The sequence below is a fragment of the Micropterus salmoides genome, unplaced genomic scaffold (assembly GCF_014851395.1).
Source record: "Micropterus salmoides isolate LMB-PRFRI ecotype aquatic unplaced genomic scaffold, ASM1485139v1 Ms_hic_scaffold_11, whole genome shotgun sequence".
Taxonomy (NCBI): domain Eukaryota; kingdom Metazoa; phylum Chordata; class Actinopteri; order Centrarchiformes; family Centrarchidae; genus Micropterus; species Micropterus salmoides.
This window is the reverse complement of record NW_024040152.1, coordinates 28,597,806-28,619,833: the sequence shown is the minus strand read 5'-3', so window position 1 is coordinate 28,619,833 and position 22,028 is coordinate 28,597,806. Positions and strand designations below refer to the sequence as shown.

The window sequence follows — 22,028 nt, the reverse complement described above, 5'->3', positions numbered from 1 at the left end:
ATAAATATGAAAAGAAATACCATGTTTATGGATAATATGTCCAAAGGGAAGCAGATACAAGGAAAACAAAATGGGTCCTAAGACCGACCCCTGAGGCACACCATATTTAACTGGACAGAACGAAGAGACATAGTTGTTTACAGACACGCAAAACTATCAAACCTATTTGACAGGTAGGATGAAAACCATTCTGGGGCAGTACCAGAGATCCCCACCCAGTGTCTCAGTCTGTCTAACATGATGTTGTGATCAATGGTGTCAAAAGCAGCGCTAAGGTCCAGGAGTACCAGAACTGAGCACATGCCTTCATCAGCAGACATTAAAAGGTCATTGGTGACTTTAAGCAGGGCAGTCTCAGTGCTGTGGTACTTCCTGAAACCAGACCGAAAATTTTCAAATATTTTGTTGTTATTATACATTTAATAATAATAATAATAATAAATTTAATAGCAATAATATAATTTCGCTTAAAATTTCACTCTGGCCTCTTTGTATTTGACACAATACCTTATTATCTCAATTGAAAGGACTGAAACAAATGTACAGTATATGTGACACAAAAGGCAAGTTATTATTTTGGCTGGTAAAAAATATATTTGACCGGATTTTCTCATCTACCAGCCACCTTGGCAGGTGAGCCAAAAAGTTAATTTCCACCCCTGTCCCTTGCTCATCCACATGACAATGCGCTGCTAACTAGCACTTGCACCATGCACTTTAGACCATGCACTACAGGGCCCAAAAAGTGGAACTGGGTTTAAAAATTCCCATTATCTACAGTAAATCATTTGTCTATTTGAGCCTGTTAGCTGGTATTTTAAGCAGTTTGCTACAGGAAGGTTAGAATTTATAGTCCACGTCTGATCTATAAATTTGCCATCTGTCCATCTCCCATAAATGGCACAGGAATGTTTGTGCATGAATGTCTCATGAAACACACAAAGAAACTATAAGAGAGTTAATAATTTGTAGAGCAGAACAGAAACAACGCTTCAATGTACAGACTGTACAATGGCCAATGAGTTCAACAAATTTTCTCCATGTTAGTATTGTAATTTTTTTTGTACTTAACAAAACTCACGCGTTGTCAAAGTAGATATCTCACAATGGCTGATCTCAATCCACTTCTTAATAAAAGATAAAGGCAAAGTTCAGCAAAAGGTTTGCAGGAAAATTACATGGAATAAAACAAAACGAACTTGAATGTAAATTATCATGAACTCTATTACTAAACAAAATAAGAGAAAGATGAGGAAGCTTCCTGCTTGTAGCAGAATGGTCTGCCTTATTAGGACTGAATATGAAGCTAAAAGACTAGTCAGGTTTTTTTGTAAAATCTCACCAGGTTGCCCTGTTGTATCCAAATAGATTTTCTCAGCAAAAGGCCACATGCCCTCCATCCTTTCCTGAGTTTCCTGCTAAAATGGCAGCCACAGCAGAGTTTAAGTGGATTGCCCTGTGAAGAAAGCTCTTTAAATCCATCCCTTCCTCTCAGGAGGAAGAAAACAAGCACACATCCGCTCCAATCCGTTTCTTCTCAGGATCTTACAGGCTGACGAAGCTTTTCCCAATGAATGCCTCACAATAAATGTGCCGTGTAAGGCCCCTATGTGGACTCTTTCCTAAACAAATACAGTCATTAGAAGGCCAAAGACTATGGCACTTTGTTTCATTAATCAGAAAGATAATTAGTGTTTTCTATATCAACATTTCTGCACTGTGCTAATAATGCTGTTAGTTAGGAGCATGTTCACAACAAAATGAGTATCAATCAAGGCAGAAATGTATGTGTGCTGGCTTTTTGAGTTCAATTTCATGTTTGATTTAGAGTAAGAGCTTGACCCCCTATAAGCCATGCTCTGTATTACACCACAGATCAGCTGTTTGGGACAGACAGTTGTTAGATCAGACTGAAGTCAAACTTCATCTTTCTAAAGATTTCAAACATGGTGCATGCTTGTGTTTTTCCCCAGTTTTGCCACTGATCCTGAACACTGATCTGTGGTGTAATACAGTGCACGGCGCAGTTGAGTTTACATGTAGGAATATGTGAACTCTAGGTTAGTGGCAAAGAAAGAGGTAAAGGTCTGACAGTGAGGTAAAGCTATGAAAAAATTCTTTATATAATGTACACTTAAACAGAGATTTTTTTTTTAATGCAGCTAAAATAAAAATATTTTGTTGCCCACATCCACAGCAGTGCATTGACTCCTGTGTGTTTCTTCAAACTGGTGGCAAATTGACCGCCTGTAGGGAATACACTGACTATGGATAAGTACCTCATAAAACTTCACTTCAAAATACACAAACTATCCCTTTAAACTAGTGTAACAAGGTCAGAAAAAAGGGGAAAGGTGACAGAAAAAAACTAATTCCCTGCTATTGCAGTCCTGCTTTGTGGTTAACACGTTTTGGGAGGAACAGGAAAAGAGAAGATAAATAAAATTATCTACTTTTCTCTTTTGTAAAGGGAATATTCTGTAAAATGTACAAAGTGGTTGCTGCTTGTTATCTTATTGCAGATAGATAGTTACATTTTGTAACTCCAGTTTCTCTGAGGATAGGCACAGCCATTTAAGGCCATCGCAACTGGGTTTACGCGCACCTGTGCGGCACTGATAGACTTCAGCTCCCATAGTACCTTTTGTTCAGCAATGAGAACCAAGGCCCAGTGAGGGCCACTGCTAAGAGAGAGCAGTTCTCTCAGGATGCAGGAATCCAGCACCACGCCCAGGTAGGTGAGTGTCTGGGAGGGAAAGGGAACGCTATTTTTCCAGTTCACCGTGAAACCCAGGCGAGACAGGTGTGCAACACGCTTGGCAATCTGCACAAACGCCTCGTCCTGGGACCGTGCCAACAGCGGCAGGTCGTCCAGGTAAAACAGGACTCTGATGCCCACCCGCCACAGCGGCTCCAACGCCGTCTTGACGCACTTGGAGAAGAAGCGTGGAGCCAGAGGGTAACTGAACGGCAGGCGGTTGTACTGATATTGGACGCTCCGGAAGAACTTCCTGTGTGCTGGGATGACGGGAACGTGAAAATATCCCCGTCTTTTTCTTGACCAAGAAATAACGGGAATAGAACCACTGGTTTTCCTCCCCCAGAGGTACTGTAGAGATAACCTGCTTCTCCAGGAGGAGAAGGGGGGAGGGGGGAAGGCAAGCATGGTCGGACCTGCTGATGAGGGGCTCTGGTGGCTATGACGTGTAGCCACTCTGCTGCCCCTACCGCCGTCGCAGGTGGAGGAAAACCACCCATTACCCATGGGCCATGGGGGCGTGGGGAAGCACCGCCCTGCATGGCGAGTATGTGTGAGTCAGCCTGACAACTAGGTGTGTTGCTGTCCCTCGTAGCCGAGGGGAGCGAGCCAACGCAAGCCAAAACGGGGACGGCAGGGCGCCGCTGCTTAGGAGGCGGGGAGAAGAAGCCAGAAGGGGGCACCGTGCTGTCGCCGCCTGAGCTGGCTTTACACCGAAGAACACCGTGAGGTTGGGCTCCAGCGGAGGGACCGGGCTGAAACCCTGGTCCGAGAAGCCTTCCACCTTGGTGATGGGGATGTAGGTGGAAACAGGAGCCTGCAGAGTCTTCGGGTCCAAGGCAGCACCTTCCTGGTACCGCCGGATGGGAGGGAAGCGCGGCCAGACCAGGTCCCGCTGGCTAAGAGCGAGAACACCTGCCATCTCATCCGGAGGAGAGAGCTCTTGGGCTGGGGGAACAGAAAGCTGACAGTGGGCGGCTGCTCTCTGGATGATGGCAGGAAGGTCTCTGATGAGACAGCCGATAGAAGGCAGGGAAGTGGAGGCCGACAGCGGAACGGAAACCTCGCCGGAGAAGGCTACCTCGGGGTCGTGGTCCCAGCAATCACCGGGGCCAGGGAAAACAGGGAGCCGCTGGGAGACCCGTGAATGAGGGCTTCATCCAAGGAGTGGGTGGGCTTCCACACCTCCTCCTGCGGAATGATGAAATTATCTGCCCGACACTGCCGCTCATCGGACGTGAGAAGGGAGCAGAACGGGAATTGTGTGCCGGGAGTGAGTGCTCGGCTGGTGTGCACCTCGGCCTCGCAGTGGGGATGGAGATCCCTGTGCATCATGTAGCCTGTGTGGCAGACGCTGCACACCCGTATGGAAGGAGCGGCGCCTCGCCCTGGGCCGGTAAGCTTGCTAGCAGACATCGCTTTTCTTTTCTCTCTTCGTATCTTCTGCTTTTTAGAATGCTCTTTAGACAGCTCAGTGCTGAAGAAAAATGGGAGCCGAAGGCTGTGTCTCACTGTTGAATACAAAGTGCAGACATAGGAGAGGCCCACGCTGTGGGTTGGCGTAGACAAAATGTATCAGTGCCGCGCAGGCGCGCGTAGGTGGTAAACCCAATAGCGATGGCCTTAGAGGGCTAAGCCAATACAAAATAGAACCACATTTCCAGTAATTGTTGGGTTAAAGACAGCCAGTGCAGACTCTTGGAATTCAGTAACTGTGTTTTGTAACAATGTTAATTTCTTCTGTGTATGTGTAGTAAATGTGATGTGTTTAGCAGTAGGAAGAACTAAAGTAAAATCAGTTTCCAGAGATATTGTGTAACTTACATTAAAAGGCACTGTTTTGTATATTTTGACCATATGTTGTCTTATTTTAGACAAATTTTTGCCTGTTTTACTGTACTCTAATTATATTTGACAGCATTTTTGTATTAATTAGCAATATTTCACTTTTTTTGTTTTTCTTTCCATGAACATGGCAGGACATACTGGTGAGAGAAACAATCTTGGCATTACAACAAATTATGACCCCAGAAACAGTGTTTAAAGTTTTGTGTGCTTTGGCATCAATTACAAAAGGTTTCAAGATGGACTACAACAGCACATTGATTGTCCAAATCTTCAATTAGAGAGCAGACAGCAACTCTGCCTCTAATTTACTTCTCCCTTTCATGAGTCATGATCCCCAACTAGTAACCCTGAGCTCTGAGGCTGACCAAATGGAGAGTCTTAAATTCCTCATCCTGACCAAATATGCAAGCACAGGGCTCTTTAAATCAGGAGGTGTCAACTTGTGAATGTACAGACACGTTTGTTGGTCGAACCAGCCTTGAAAACCGAGCTGCTGTTGACTTAGGGAGGGCAACCTTGAGTGGGTGGAGGTAGCGGATATGTAGGGTTCTTCAAACGCATCCAATCCCCTTGAGGCAAACTTTTTCATGCTCCACAGTCCAGGTCCCATAGGAGCCTGAGTGTTGCCGGGAAAGTGTCCAACTCTGTGAAGCCTTTTGGCTTGTGGTGCATCAGCATTCATTGGCCATGCTCTGGCAACAGTACGAGCCTCGACAGCCATGTCCAACTTTACAGGTGAGAACTCTGTTCTCATGAAAACACATACTGTACAAATGTGATTCTTTTTTTTTGTCTAAATACTTCCCTTTTTCTGTAGCAATCAATTTATGTTGAGAGTTTAAACACAAGAGCACAACATAAAGCAAAATCTTTGTGGCTTAAACAAGTACATAAACAACAAGCAAACAAAGCTACAGTGATATAACAGATGTCTTTACTTGCTGTGTCCACTGGCTGAACTGTTTTCATATAGTTGGGGGGGGGGAGAAAACAAACCCACCACATTTCTAACTGGATATCGTGCATCATGGAGCACCGCCAGGTTCTGTTCATGTTGGTCTGGAGCGCATATCGTCACACTTTAGAGCAGAGGTCACTAATAGGTGGACCACGGTCCGGATCTGGACCCAGCCTCTGTCCTCTCCGGACCGCCGACCTGCAGCCGATTTATTATTGAGACTTACTACCTCGTGACGGAGCGTTTCTATTTTAACTCGCGCAGCTTTTCTAGTATTTACTGTACTAGTTCAGCGGACCAGGAAACTCACAGACCAATCGTATGTGCTCCAATCGGCTCATGTGACGCTGCTCAGCCAATCAAATCTGTGCATTTCGATGCTTGCGAGTCGAGTCCCTGAGATTCACCAGAGACATTTTGGAAACACACACGAATTGAGGAGACGAAAGGGAAAAGATATTTTACATGGCTTTTAATGGGCAGTTCAAAACCAGAATCTCTCATAGAACTCCAATCCTAGCTGGCAGGAGAAACGAGAGCTCACGTTTCTCACTGAACAAGAGAAAGTAGCAGTGGTAGCTCTGTAAGAGGGAATGAAAGAGAAGAGGAGGCATTACAGCTGTTCATTTGTTATGATGTGGTGAGTGTTTATTATTATAATTGGTTAAGACTACACTTCATCACTTCAAGCTACACTTTTTATTAAATTATTTCTAAAAATTTGGCACTTTATTTTAGTTTACTTAAATTTAGAATTTATTATTAGAGTAGTTATTATTTATTATCCCTCCAGTTTGATGTGAAAACTGACATAATGACAGTCCGTTGTTGACTAAAAACATATGTTGATACAACTCTACGTTATTGTACTGAATGATAACGCAAGTCTAACTGGACCTCTTTGAATTCTAATTGAATACCCCTGCTTTAGAGGGTCACGCGTATGAACAGCTGGTATTAAATAATTCAACAATTGAATAGTGCAGGCATTTCCATGAGGAAACTATGCACCGACAGTCTTCTCACAGATCATACCACGACTTGTTTGCATTTTCTTTACACAGTGGACCAGTGAAATAAGTGGACCACAATTGCAAACAAACATCTGAAATTTAGCCCCTGCAAATAGGCTAGTAAAAGATAAATGCAGGCTGTTTACATAATGCATATGTTCCTCTTTAAATTAATGCATATATGGTCCTACATGCTACTTACATACAAAGTTCAAAATATCAGGGGTTACGTTGTCATCAAGGATAAATATTACTATACATTGTAAGTATTTGTTGTAATGGTCTTTTTTAAAGTATCTTTTTCATATTTTTATTGTAAGTTTTATTTATGTTCTTGACTGTTGCAGTACTTTGCCTCTTTTATTTCCTATTTGTGTTTATCGTATGTACCAAACACCAAGGCAAATTGGGAAACAGTGAAAACCTACTTAATAAATAAAACATATTCTGATGAATATTAAATATTAAGAATAACCCAAACAATACCTTGAATAGTACAGCAATAATAAATAAGTACTATTTAAAATGACACATATGCTTTCTCTGATTAGTTCCAATGGCGATCACGCAAGAAGTTAACCGCTCCAGAGTTCACTTAACAGCGGTCCGAGGCCACCAGAGCACGGTTGTTTGGTCCGAACCAGAGTTTAAGTCTGCCGTTCACACCAACCCAAACAAAACCCAAGGTTGGTGTGAACCCACCCTTAAAAGCACAGGAAATCGCCAATGAATCTCTTTGTGGTCCCACAGAGAGCCAAACCAGTTTCAGAGGATGTGTCAGAACAACTGTTTAATACTGTAGTCAATACCCTGAAGGGAAAACGAGGATATTACTCTGCTCACCTCTGTGACTTCACTAAGGAGGTGCACCCTCTGTACTAAGAAGTGAATGTGTCAAGCTGAGGGGTTTAAGCGCCCCACTGAACTGTGTTTTCTGTGATGACAGAAATTTCTTCTTCAGATACACCCACATAGTAAAAATGTGCAAGAAAGGAACTTGTCTCTTCACAAAACAAACATCACTGCTCTTAAAACACAGAAAACGGTCACAACACTTTCAGTGGTAAGGCTGTAGCTCATGGAGTATTTGGGCTCAGGAGAGTGATAGTAGTAGGGAGTGTTTTAACTTAAAGAATATGAAGTGTTTAGAAGCTTGATGTAGGGACAACTCAAGTAAGTAATCTAGTTTGTGAACTCCTGTGCTAGCTGGGCTAGTGGGAGTGAGTCACAATAACTCTCATAGATTCTTTCCATTTTCTCTGTAATAGGCCATTTACCTCACCTCCACCATTTTTGTTTCACTTCAATCAAAAGTTACTGAAGTGGGAAACAAACTCTAGGGAGCCAACTGTCAGTTTGCAATCTGGCTAAAGGGACAATAAGTTCACACAGTTTATCAAAAAGACATTTGTCCCATCGACTCCTGTCTCATAACTGTCTGCAAACCAGTCCTCTTTCGTGGAGCAGTTTAAACTCTGACAGAGTACACAGTCCATTAACCTCCTTGTCCTTTTTATGGAGCCGCAATCAGCGCAAGATCAGTCTCAATGACAGCCTGATGGCCTTGGGAAAAACATGTTTACGTAATGTTCACATATCCTCTATGTAGTACAAAATACTAGCTTTAAATTGTTGCTCTCTTTGTTAAGACAGGACAAGACCCCCACCACTCTAATATAATGAGACAAAAGCAGCATTGAAGAGAAGAGGAGGGGGAAAAGAACAGGAGGGGCTGAAAAAGGTGGGATGCTTGAGATGAGCTTCATAAGAAGGTGATGAGGCTCAGACTGTCTCCCTCTCTCTCTGTCTGGGACAAGCTAATGGCTTCTCCGTTGTCCTCACATGAATGAGGACAATCTTACAAAACACACAAAAGTGAGCTGAAGAGGCAGAAGGACCTGCTGCTGAATAAACACAACATCACAAGTGTGTGTGTGTGTACGCAGAGACAGTTGAATGGACAGTCCGATCATATTACACTCAGTTTTTTCGAGGCAACCCTGAAGAAAACATTGATAAAAGCACTTATGGGGGTGCAGGTTAAAAACCTATTTAAACTGATTTATAAAACGTCATGTCAGTATGTGTGTGTGTGTGTGTGTGTGTGTGTGTGTGTGTGTATGTGTGTGTGTGTGTGTGTGTATCTACACGTTTGTGCATGTGTAAAGCTCAAGTTGGGGTTGGTTACTAAAGAGGAACGAGGGTTCACTGTCTTTCTGTCTGGCCGATCCACTCCAGTCCATCGGAGGAATGTCTTGTCCCCAGCAATGCGTGCGATCAACCCGAAACATATGGCCACACCTGGGGCAACCCCCCCCTCTCCACACACGCGCACACACACATTTTACACACATCCAAGGAGTTCTGCAGTACACCTTCTGGGGGGGGCTGACAAGTGCAGCTGCTCTGAATGATGTCTCAACAGAGAAAGCTTTGTCCCATTTTTACCGCTCAGTTAAACGAAGGCTTGTAATCTGACAGACATCATCATGGAGTTCCTCACACAACCACTGTCACCCACCTCTAAACAACCTGCAACACACACACACACAGTGAAGGGATGTCAGAATCCTCTGTGGGACGGTCTTTGGAAAACATGAACATAATTCTTTAAATATTTTAAAGGTCTTGAATAAAGGTTTGAAAGTTGTATGCAGTTTGGTGAAATTTAAAGGAATATTTTGACAGATGTTTCTTTCCTTTGTACCATCTCCAAATACAGTCATGTAATTAACGTTACTCACAGAGGGCCTCTGGTTTATCAGGTACGGGATCAATGGGAGGTAAATGTATGTGATGCTTTACAAATGTATCCAGGGGGTCATGTTTTTTATTGTTTTACAACATATACCTGGCTGTACCAGGGCATGAATGTCTTTACGATAGATTTAGTGTGAGTGTCCTCCAGAGGACCTCTTAAAGACAACATGTTCCAGTGGCGAGATAGCGCTGACCCTGAGATTAGGATAAAAGCTGCACGTGCTGAGACACTGCCGCTCACTTGGATGATACTCTGTAAGTTCCTTCTGCATCTGCAGAAGACTTGAATAAAATTCACAGAAAGACAAAAACAGGGTTCTCAAGTCTCACGCATTCACCACAAGAGACACGCATTTCACGCTCACACGCCACACCTTGTATTTCTTACACTGACAAGTAAGTAAAGAAAGAACGTCCTCGAAGTTGTCCTGCTATATTCAATTAGTGGACGATGATTTGTACCGATTTCATAGCTTTCTCTGTAGCCAGAAATTAGAAATTAAAATGTGTTGTTTCCGGGTGAATTCCACAATCAACGCTGCAAGCACGTTCGTTACCAGGCAACATGGATGCGCTTGCAATTTTTTTTGCATTTTGATTTTACGATTCCTGGACAAAATCACTTGCCCGTGATCAAAGATATTGAGAGCAGCTGATGTTGGGGAGCTAAATTATTATTGATGATGCAGTCAAAAACTCTCCAACCTCTTTGTAACCAGAAGCTTTGGCTTTTTTAGCCAGTGGTGAACAAAGTAACTTAGGGCTATTCAGATCCTTTAAAAAAAAAATAAAAGTACCAATACCCCACTGTAAAAATACTCAAATACTGCTTTGAAAAAGTTAAGTAAAAGTATGTAAGTAGGCTATAAGCTGGAAAATTTAGAAGTAGCCTTTCAAAAATAAAAGAAGCTTAATCAAAGCAAAGAGAAAAATGTCCCCTATGACTGTGTACTATTATACATCATTAGATTATTATTCCTCATGCATTAGAGGAGTTGGTTGAGGTTGAACTATTTTTATCAGACTGCAATAAATTATTATTTTTCTTATGTATTAATCATACAATATTTCCCTTTGAGATGTGGTGAGTGGTGAAGTAGAAGTAGAAAGTGCCCATGAAAAGAAAATACTAAAGTTCAGTACAAATACCTTGTGTACTTATGTACAGTACTGCTTTGTTACTGTCCACCACTGGGCTTAGCTTTGGCTACCTGAAACTAAGGAAAGGACTAGAGATGTTTTTCTATATTTGGGCTCTGGACAGAGCGCTTTCATCCATCATGATGGTGTAAATGTCTGGCCTTGAGGCACAGTGCTTCAAGTGGGAGCCCCCTACCCCTGTCATCAAGAAATGAAAATGTGCAACAAACAATTACAACACAAAATACTATTCATAAGCTGAAATGTGTAGCCTACTCACACACAAGTTCTGCCATCCCACTGTAGGCCTATGTGTACCGCACTGCTACACACAAATTTCTTTTTAGTTTTGATACATTTGTATTTTTGAGTTTATATAAAATTGTCTTGTCAGATTTACCTATTGTTATGTTTTTTATTAGTTCAGGTCAATCATGAACTATAGGTAAAATTTAACTGCTAGTAAAAACTTGAGAGAATTGAAAGACTTTTGATAAATCTTGAGAGCCCTGCAAGTGTTTGCCTGAGTTGTTTATTTGAAAACTCGAATTGCCATCACAGTCACCGAGTGTGAGACGAGAAGATGGATGCCACTGTGTGTGTGTGCGTGCTAAATATGAAACTAGAGCCGATTAGCTTAGCTTAGCATAGGGACAGTAAGCAGGGGGTAACTGCTAGCCGGGCTCTTTTCAAAGATAAAAACAACAGTCTAAATGCTAACATCAGCATGCTAACATACACACAACATGCTGATGTTTAGCAGACATGTTTACCGTGGTCACCATCTTAGTTTAGTGTATCAGCAGGCTAGCATTTGATAATTAACACAAGGTACAGCTGAGGCTGATGGGAATGTCATTAGTTTTGGATGTAGCAAATACTCTACAGTATATACATAACATTTTAACCCTCAAAATTATTACAACTGTTTTGTGGGGAAGGGGGAAATTTAATACAATCCATCCAATATTTGTCAAGAAATTTCACTCAAACCAAAAGTGTCAACTTCATGGTGGTGCAAGAGGAAAAAAAGGACCACTAAAGTCAGCTGGCTTCATCCTCTGGAAGAACATTAATGTCTGCACAAAACTTCATGGCAGTCCATCAAATACCTGTTGAGATGTTTCAGTGACTGACTGACTGACCGCTAGTGTGGCTAAAACTGCCGGCCTGAACCTCAAAAGCTTATAAATTAACATGTGATGTCTCATTTGTTTGTTTCAGACTAAATCCAAAATGTCTTGTTGTCACCATGAGGTTACCAGGCAACCGGCTGTCCCCGCTTCCAGTCTTCTTGTTAAGCTAAGCTAAGCAAATCGCACACTGACTTTAGCTTCCTATTTACTTTCCAGACTTGACGTGGTATCAGTCTTCTCATCCAACTCTCTAAGAGAGCAAGTGTTTTAATACTCATGGGGTAAAACTTGACATTTGTGAGCATTAGCATCATTAGAGCTTCGTTGTTTACTTCTTATCTTATCAAGTCAAGAAAAACTGAGCAATTATTTACTTTAAAACCACTGCTCTATCATCACAAATATCCATCAGAGCATTTTCCTTGGGATGTCAAATGTTGATCATACGATGGATAGGGGCCAGAAAGCTGAGAGAATGATAAATTCAGAAAGATTACAGAGGTCCATGGGAACGTTGGCTAGCAGCACAAACAAAGCTTTGCTGTAATGATTCACCAACACAGAAAACTGTCAGCACAAAGCTTTTATAAGTCTTGACTGTGCAGAAAACAAACTTTGTCCTCGTGTCATGCCGACATGGTGACTCAGTGGGAATCAGAGCTCCAGACTGCATTGACTAAAGTCAGCCCCAGGTCTTCAAGCTGTTTTTCACTGGCACCTTTTACCAATTTTGACATAATTCTATTAGAGCGCATACACTGTTATCAGACCTTGATAGAGTCACAGACTGGCTGGAGAAAATTATTTTTCACATGGAAAACTCAGCAGATCAGTCGCTGTGCAGCAACCACCAAAGCATTACTCATACCCAAAGGAGAGGATTCAGAGAGCCACATATATTTCCACTTCAGGACTTAAAAGCAAGGCATATTTGTCGCCATTTGTTTGTTTGTTGCTAAAATGTATTTATGTTGTTCTCGGTTAAAAAGGAAAATGCAAACCTGGCGAGGAAAAAAAAAAAAACATTTCTGGGAGCAAAAGATGATGAGTGTAGCAGCCAAACCACAGTAAATCTAACACGAAAGCCTAATTACTTCCAGTTGCTACAGAGGGTTATCAGGACCATCGCCATTTGGCATACCAGCACATCCTCAATGCCCAATCAGATACACTCTTGTTCAGCACTCGCCAAGAACAGAGATTCTTAATTTTAGTCTTTCATCTGATGGGCCATCTTGCAATGTCATATGTGGAGTCTGTGGTTACAAATGGGGCATCCAATTGCAGAGCTGTCTGGGCACAGACTCTCCACTTTATTCGGCATTCGTGGGCTCAAATGAAGCATAATGTTAGTTATTTTAAAAACCTCAATAAACAAAACATTACTGTTTAATCAAGGGGATCAATGTGAGTTTTCCTGGGATTTCGCACTAAAAGCTTGAATGACAGAACCATTTCTCACTCATGGGGCCTACTGTGGGCCTATTTGAACGCAGGTCTTTGTGAGACTACTATTCATTATTGTCATGTTTGAGATTTTGGTGCAAACAGGTAAAATGTACCTGCCAGCCGGTTGCTGTGAAACAGGTCAACAATCAGACAGGAGCTGCAGTTCTCATTCTCTCCCACCTCTATGACTGACTGCACTTGTTACAGCACCTTCACCTACAGTACAGAGCCAGTGAATGGGCATCTGTTGGCCGCTGACACACCGGCAGCTCAGTTTAGTGTTTGAGGTGAAACAGCATCCCTGATTGGGTGCTAAGAGCATTTTTAAGGGGGTTGTTGTTGTTGTTGTTGTTATTCAAGGCCGAGGCAGGCGGAACCAGCGTCAGAGAGACGCACTGAGGTCCGAAATTCACACAGATGCCTCATTAATGTGTGATCAAGCAGAGAGACAGAGAACGTCTGTGGAGCGTGGCCAGCACTCTCTTCCTCCGCACAGAGAACCCTTTCTGTGCCTCGCAACCCACTTCATCTCTTCTATTGCACAGTGAGAGCACACACACACACCACACCTATAATATCCGGTTCCACCTCTGGAGAGGGAGAAGGGCGTGTTAACGAAAGAGTAAGGTGAAGCTGTGTGTGTGTGTGTGTGGGGGGGGGGGGGTGCATGTGTGGATGTGCATGTATCAGCTCTGTGGGTAAAAGTGTGAGTGGAGAAATTAAAAAGGAAATCGAAGACTGTCAATGTGAGGACAGGCTGCTTTCAGCACCGCATCCCTCAGCATCAATTAGCAGGCTGTGCTGTGACTGGGTCCTGTTAGAGGGGAAGTGGGCCAGCTGAGGGAGGTAAACACACCTCATCCCCAGGGCTCGCTGAAATCAGACGGAGGGCAACAATATGCCACTGCCTGAGCCACAGAAGCCCGCCTGTGCCTGGCCACTAACACGATTTAACAGTCATTTCCTACCTTCTCCTCCAATTTCCTCGCCCCGGTTCATGTATGAAGCCGACAGTGGATGGTTCACCTAGCTGTATAAGAAACCTTTTTTTTTTTTTCCTGCCATGACTCCAACCTGTGTGTGTTTGTGAGAGTCTGTGTTTTGGGTCAGGTTGATCAGATGCAATCACCATCCAAGATAAGCTAAATGCCTGCTCAACACGTTTGTATTTTGACGCCCCCTCTAATCAACCTAAGGTAATTTAATTTAAAATGGTGGTGTAAGCCAGACTTATTATTTTATCAATATAAATAAAGAAATTTAAAAAGTTACTTTTCTTTAGGAAAAAAAACAAAAGTCATGGTTTTAGAAATTTCCCCTCGTCTTTCTTGGCCTGGCTGAGTACATGCAGGCTCCTCAGATCCTTGTTGCTGAACGTTTTTGTACTTAAGTAATTAATCTTATTAAACCATACTTTTTTCCAAAACAAATTGTGAGCTCATTTAGGATGGCCAGCTTTAAAAAAGAGAGAAGAAAAGCCTCCTTGTAAACTGAAGAACAAAGAACCCGTGGCTCTCGTAACGTTCACTCTTAACATCACTCAAAAGAAAAAGTAAGGAAATGGACCAAGTGAAAAACAGCAAGAAAGAAGACAAACAGGTCTGAAACTGTGAGTAAAATTATATTTCTGTGTATCTGCGACACTTTTAATTTAAACATCTTCAATCTTCCATTAAAGGCTCTAGATTTGAATGATTGGGGCAAGATCCTAAGTGGTCATGCTTTCACATGAATTTAGGTCAACCTAACTAGCCCTCTTTAAGAGCCCTCTTGTACAATGGGTGCATTCAAGGCCCCAAGGTGTAAATTGAGATGTAAACAAACAGCTTACTGGGGCAGGTTTAAGCGCTGAAGCCACAGGCCCCAGATTGATTGATTGATTTTTAGAAGACACTATCTGAATAAGGCAAAAATTACAGAAAAAAACAAACTCAGATTTCATCAACAGAAAATCAAAGGGGATTTTCAAGATGGCAACTCAATGGCTGGTATCAACAGAGCTCCCCCCCGCCAAGCCATGGCAAGACTTCTAACCTGAAGCGTCTTGCTGGTCGGGTCAATTGGTGGCGATATATATGACACTGACTCATTCAGAAAGCATAATTACCAAAAAGTACGACAAATTCAAGAAAGCTAGGTGTCGGGTCTGGTGAACAGACCTCTGCGCAGATACTTGGTGTATCCTGTGGCCGTGTTAATGATACTTGATTAAAGTTAACAAGTAGCAAGCTGCACTAATAGGATCAATGGCATTATCGAATCTGAATTCAGTTCCAAATCCGCTTATCAAATCTGAATCCTTACAAATCTCATATCAAAATGTTTTTGTGTCGTTTGTTGTGTAGTTAAAAAACAACGCAATGAAAATACAATTAATTCTATTTATCATTCAGCAAATATCAACTTAATAAATGGCATGCACGATGGACCTAATGTCCCCTGAAGGTAAAATCGTAGTTGCACTATTACAGGTCACAGAATTTGATGGGTCAGCATTCTCAGTCCACTTCACAGTTCCCTGATGTCAATATGACACAGTTGTTTGGATGACTTTGGTGAAATGTATCTACATTTGTTTAAGTTAAGGCAGTCTGCCATGTTTAGTCACTCTTGTTAACAACCGTGTTGCTAAGTTAGCATGTACTAGTAAACGTCACCAGTTTTTTTTTCTTTACAGATGTCTTTAGTGTCAAAAAAAGACAAAAGAGGCTCAGAGAGATTGTGAAAGATTGGATAGGGGTTTCATGGAGCTTGATGAATCCGGGCACTGATGTAAATGAGGTACAAATTCCCTAGACAAAGAGCGTTGACAAGATGCGACAGAGATCACATTTAACCTCTCATAATCTCAGTCCACTGTCACAATCACATGGATGAACATATAAAAATAAATCTCCAATGCGGAAATTCAGATCTTCCTGGCGGATGACACCAGTGCATCATTTATAACCAAGACATCTGCAACCCAAATTGGAAATAGTGGAGAGGAGAATGAACAGGCTGGCAGCTAATATAAAATTTAAAGTAAGACTTTGTACTGCAGCAGTCAAACAGACTACTTTGCATGTATTTACATTTCATGGGTAGGCTAATGTCCACCATGGTATGTAATACTGTCAGTCTTCACGTTTGTAGGTAAAACAATGTGTCATTGTTAAATAACTTTTACCTTCGTGCTAGTGAGTCTCCAAATTTTCCATGAACCATAGTACTTGATGTCACAGAGGGGACGTTGCTCTATTTATGCAAAAAACAACAGACCTGCTTTTGTTTTCCTCCTTTAATATAACCAAACTAACTTCCTGCTAAGTGTGATACAGCATGCCCATTTTCTAAGTGACAGTCTGATTTGTATAGTTTTCTAAATGTTAGAAAACACGGCTGATGGGCTGGAACAATGTTGTGTGGCAAGTTCCACACCACTTTCTTTGTTTTCCATTTACAGAGCCAGGGATGTGTAGGGACACCAGATTTCTTTTTCAGAGCACACACAAGAGAGAGGAAATATTCACTGAATTTAACGAAAAATGTTTGATTACAATCACGTACTATCCCTTTAAGGCCATCTCTCTCTCTCAAAAAAAAAAAAAAAAAAAACACGACATTTGTGTCTCTGGTTGAGCACACCTAGATTACAAAGGGTGCTCTAACATGAAAACAAACGCCCCGGGTTCATGTGCAGTATGTGGCAGTCTCAGGAGTGTAGTCATTAACTTGCCTAACAAACAGGTCTCTGTGCAACCACCAGCTCCCCACCCTGCAGTCCACAGACACTGGCCTGTTTGAACTCCACTGTCTCACTCATCAGCTCACTGTCGACACCACCCAGGCTGGCAGCTGCTTCAACTGTTGCAAACTGACTGCAGTCCTTTATCAGACTGGAGCAGCTTTTACACTAAAAAACATAGTGATTCGGGCTATTGTATCTGAGGTTTCACAGTGAAATGAACCAGACTAGCTTAGAGATTAGACAGGTTACGTTTTGCTGCAGATTCCATAAATGAAACATACTTTGCCAATGACAGCTCAGAGGAGAAAAAAAGCCCGTTCAAATGCTCTAAAATTAGTCTTGACTTTTGGCAAAGAGCGTCAGAGTACACTTGACATAAGAGTGGCCCTGAATTCAGTCAGTTGTTTTGATGGTCAGTCAGCACCATGGACAGAGACGCGGTCACCACAGTTTGACCTCTGGGGCCCCACCCCAACACACAAACCAAGAGAAAACACTGGAAAGGCTGCCAGAGGCCCTTTTGTTAAGGACGTGTTTAAAGTAGGGGGGATAGTATACATGGTGTGAATTCAACAGCAAGGGCTGGTCAGAGGAAGCATGTCAGAAATTTCATCAGACTACAATAATAGGCCTTCCACCCACAATAAGAACATGCAGAGTCATCACAAAAACTCATGATCTACAAGGAAGCTGCTCAGCACAATGTGTTGCATAATTAAGGGACTTCCAACAGTGTTTCTCCATCGACAACAAGCATTAATCTTAAATATTTCAAGGGGTTTGTAGGGGCGGGATTCAATTTACTTGACATATCAGGTTCCACAGTGAGCTCACAGCAGCTTGTCACAATATGCTGAATCACGCAGCGCTTACTGGTAGAAGAAGGGCCTGAGACGCCGTTCATTGTGTCAATAATGCACTTCCAGCACACCGCATCAGACTTCATACAGCAATACGTGACAGGGCAATATTCTTACCAAAGGGCTCTGTGTTACCACAGCATTTGGTCTCTTTAAATCTAAATATAACCCGCGTCTAAAGCGGATACTTAAACCTCCTGGCTAATGTTGCGTTCAGGTGCTCCTCGAGGGCTCCGACAGATATCAAAAATAGAAACATGCCCAACATATGTGTTAAAAATCTACTTGTGCAGGTGTTACACTAGCAAATACATACCTCATATCTTAAATGTGTTTGATGCTTGCTATATAGTGAGTAGAAGACGAACGTCATTGAATGTGTACCACAATTTAACACCTTAGTAAGCTAACGTAGGTGTTAATCTTTGACATTAACCACTACAGTCATTAGCGCAGCGTTGTTGTAGGCCTATAAACAATGACCGGTTGAGCATCTCCAACCCCTAAAAGTCTGCAAAACCTCGTGAATTATGATATAACAGAGCATCTCGGTCATGTTGACCCAGGTTGGTCGTTGCTGCTCTATCAGAATTGAAATATTTCCCACAGCGCGTGAAGGCAGCAGCTAGCTTGTCAACCTTGTTCACAGAAACAAGCTGAAAACTGAAACAACTGTGTCTCCACACTCACCTTGTTCAGGTGGGGGTTTCGGGTAACATCGTAGCCTCTCTTCTTGGTGTAAATGAAGGTTTTTCTTTTGTCTTCGGACTTGTCCATCTCCGTTTCCACCGACTCCCGTCTGACTAGTCCGTGTGCCATGTTGTTGCCTCTTTAAATAGAGCGACGGTGAACTGTTGTGAACTCAACAAGTGGATGCGCAGGTCCGACCGCTGAGCTCTGGTCTGCCGATGTAGTCACTCAGTTATAGAAGAGCCGGAGCCGGAGCCCGGAGTGTCCTTATCAATGAGGCTGTTTTATTGTTTCCAATAATTCTCTGAAGGTCTTGATATGTGCAAAGAGTAATGTGCATGGTAGTTTACATAGACACATAAACTAAACACAACAACAACAACAACAACAAAAAATCCATGTTTGCCTTATTTTTCCATTAAATGATGATGTTTTTTATTGGTTTTAAGTCATGGGCTGTACTGTAAGTAATAAAAGATTTTTCAGAATTCTGTGTAGGCTGTTGATTAGGTTACAAGGTTATTATTGTTAAAAAAAAAAAAATCATGATTTATCTGAATTTAAATTAACTCACATCTATCTTTACAAAAATATTTTAATTCATTTAAGTTCATTCAGCTTGCTTATTATTTTCTTGATGAGGAATCTATAAAGATGAAAACAACTTTTAACCAGAACCATTTTATATACAATCATGAATGCAGTAGGCTACAAGTAGCAAATTTAATAGTACTTGCAACATAGCTGTAGAAGTAATAATGATGATACTTCTAGCAAGCAACATTTCCAGGAATTAGAGTAATGTTGTTATGCTGAAAATTGACATTTGTTACAAACACATAAGTAGGATAAATTTACGTCATGGTGTGCCTGAGGGCTGTGACAGCAGCGAGGAGGATATTTTAAGCCAAGTCAACCTTCAACTTTAACGCTGTTTCAGCAGGAGAGTTGTGCAACTTAAGGCAGCAGATAGTTTGAACGTCAGAAAGACCCTGTCATTCCGGGAGTGGGAGAAAGGTTATTCAAACCTCAGTCCATATACCTCATGTTGATGAGGTGACACATTCACTACACTCTTACCTTGAAACCATCTGATTTGTCATTTGAATTAATTTTAGGCAGTCATTGATTTGCAAATCATTGTCCCAATCACAGGCAAGTTTTGCCTGTCTTCATTACCATGGATTCCCTGTCAGTGTTTGTCACAACACATCTGAAGACGCAATGTTTAAGTCGAGGCTCTTGCCAAGTGTGCTAAGATGGTTTAACTGATGAAGTCATCTCAAGCGTGTCTGCAGAGGATTGAGCCAGGAGAGAGTATGAAGGATAGTTGAACCTGGGTCCAGAGTTATAGTATATCAGACTTTCAAGGTTTTCAGGTCTTGTGTGTGGATAAAGTTACCTTTACTGCATTATCTACAGTACATTTGGGCACCTGTCTGTAGGAGGAAGACACAGGCCACCAATACAGTTTCATCAGGCTGTTGAGGTTCACATGGGATCACAAGGTTATGTGAGTCTGGCAACAGTCAGTGTCAACCTCAGACTGCTGCAGCCAAATGGACAGACCTGACCGAACTCTGTGCAAAGCTGTTGATCAAGAAACCAAACACTGCTTATATGGTGTAGGTTATATCTTAACCCCGGTGATTCTGAAACACATCTCTCTATGGTTGGGATGTTTTAAAGTCCCTGAAAACCTGGTTATAAATCTTAAGTATTTCTCATTAATATCAAATGTCCATGAGTAAATAAGCCAAAGAGTCAAAGTTGATGTTTGGAAGAAAGCACATGCTCGGGTATTATTCATTAGGAGTTTAACACTCAAAAGTTTTATCTGCTTCATCAGGGCTGTGTGCGTGTGGTTTGATCAGATTTGATTTACAGTGAACCTGCATTTAGAACACAACCGTGAGCAAACAACCTCCCAAACTGTCAACACATTTTGATTAAAATGTCGCTAAATTCTGTTTGGTGCACAGAACTGCAGCAATGTCACCTTTTTCCAATCGAACCCCACCCAGTTTATACCCATGAGAGCAGCGCAGAGAAAACAGCTAAGACAGCCATTTCATATCTGAAATAACCAAAACTGTTCCAAAATAAAGATGTATGTGGAATCAATGGTTGGCCCTCCAGCAGAAATATACTCTAAAATGAACAATATAATAAAAATTTAGTAGGATTTTTAGTTTGGTTGCGGCTTAAAGTATACCATTAACAAATCATCTGTATCTCTAAACTGTCAACTAAAAATTCCCTCGTTTTAGGCTTGGTGACTTTGACTTGGTTTTATTTTTGAAATAATCTGTTGTGTTTTAATAAAAGTAAAGGAGGTTGGAGAAATTTCACGACCCATAAAGCATTTTTCGAATGTACTATTCCACATTAACATCATAGAAATTGCCAAACCTGAAAACGCATAGTTTTCACCAGACACTGGTAAAATAAAAATTGGTACCACTGGCTGAATTATGAAGGTGCAAAAGCTTCTCTAGGAATGTTAAAACACTAGTAGCAGCTGCATTGTGGAGGTCAATGTCTGATATTGATCAATGCCCCAGCCAAAGCAGTTCCTTATGTAGCAGACCAAAACCAAACTCCTCCTAATCATCTTGTTTATCAGACTTTCGCTCTGTGTTTGAATGACTAATCTGGATGACAAACATATGTTTCTGTATCAGGAGCTGGAAGTTATTTCTGAGGTTTCGGTAGGACGCCATTTGGCAGTGTGACAGCATGAGGAATGCAGAGAGAGTTTGGGAAGCACCATCAGCCCACCCATTGAAGGTGATCACGGCGCTGAAACAGCTGGATGTTGTCAAGGAAGTTGTCCACCTGGTGATGGAGAAAATCCAGTTTTCTAATGTTTTAATATCCAGCAGCAAAAAAATGGACATCTCTAGACTGTCTAGATCATTTGTCAATGAAACGGTGTGGTCCATTTGTGATGTGTTTGTAAATGTTATTCAAAATCTGTAATACATCGTAGCCATCTCTGTTTGTACCCAATTATTCTTCTGTTCATTTTGGTTAAAGTACAGGACAGGACTACCATACAACAGGTGTTTAGAAGCCCAAGTGTATATTAAAGGCTTTCATAAATCAGGTATAGGCACCATTTTGCAAAATACAGCACTGCAGGTAAATCAAAAGAAAAATCCTCCCCCCAGGAGATGTGCCAGCACAAGTGTTTGTGTTATCCTTTCTACCCCCATACTTTAAGTTATCATCCCCTCTGCTAACAAATCTATATAACACTGAGGTATAATGTAATTTTACTATGTTCACCATCACCATTTTATTTTAACATGCTCATTGGCACTAAACACAAAGTATACTGTTGGGAATGCCTTTAGTTTGGTAAAAGTTAGTTAAAGGCACAGCACCACAAACAGTCAATATATAGTATAAAATGTCACAAACTTGCCATTTGCCCAAGACTAACTAAACTCACAGTGCACGCTACAATCTAAAAGTCACTGGACATCCACTTTGCAGGTATTTATTCATAAACCAATGTATTGGACAAAGTGAAAGTTTGACCTGATGATGGTTCTAGCTGAAAAATCAGGAGAATCTCCAAAGTTATTACAATTCATTCTGAGGTGGAGTGTCTGAACCAAATTTCATGTCAGTCTATCCCGTAGTTGTTTCAGTCTGGAAGAAAGGGTTGGACCAATCAA

The 22,028-nt window shown here is 41.7% G+C and overlaps 1 protein-coding gene across 1 annotated transcript in view; it reads right to left on the bottom strand.

The window, feature by feature from the left end:
• Positions 1-18,553, bottom strand: part of me1 (malic enzyme 1, NADP(+)-dependent, cytosolic) — a 100,353-nt gene extending 81,800 nt beyond the window's left edge. Inside the window, 1 exon segment of the mRNA XM_038712129.1 lies at positions 18,343-18,553. Within this exon segment, the coding sequence (XP_038568057.1) occupies positions 18,343-18,471 (129 nt within the window). The 5' untranslated portion in view covers positions 18,472-18,553.
• Between the last annotated feature and the right edge of the window lie 3,475 nt (positions 18,554-22,028).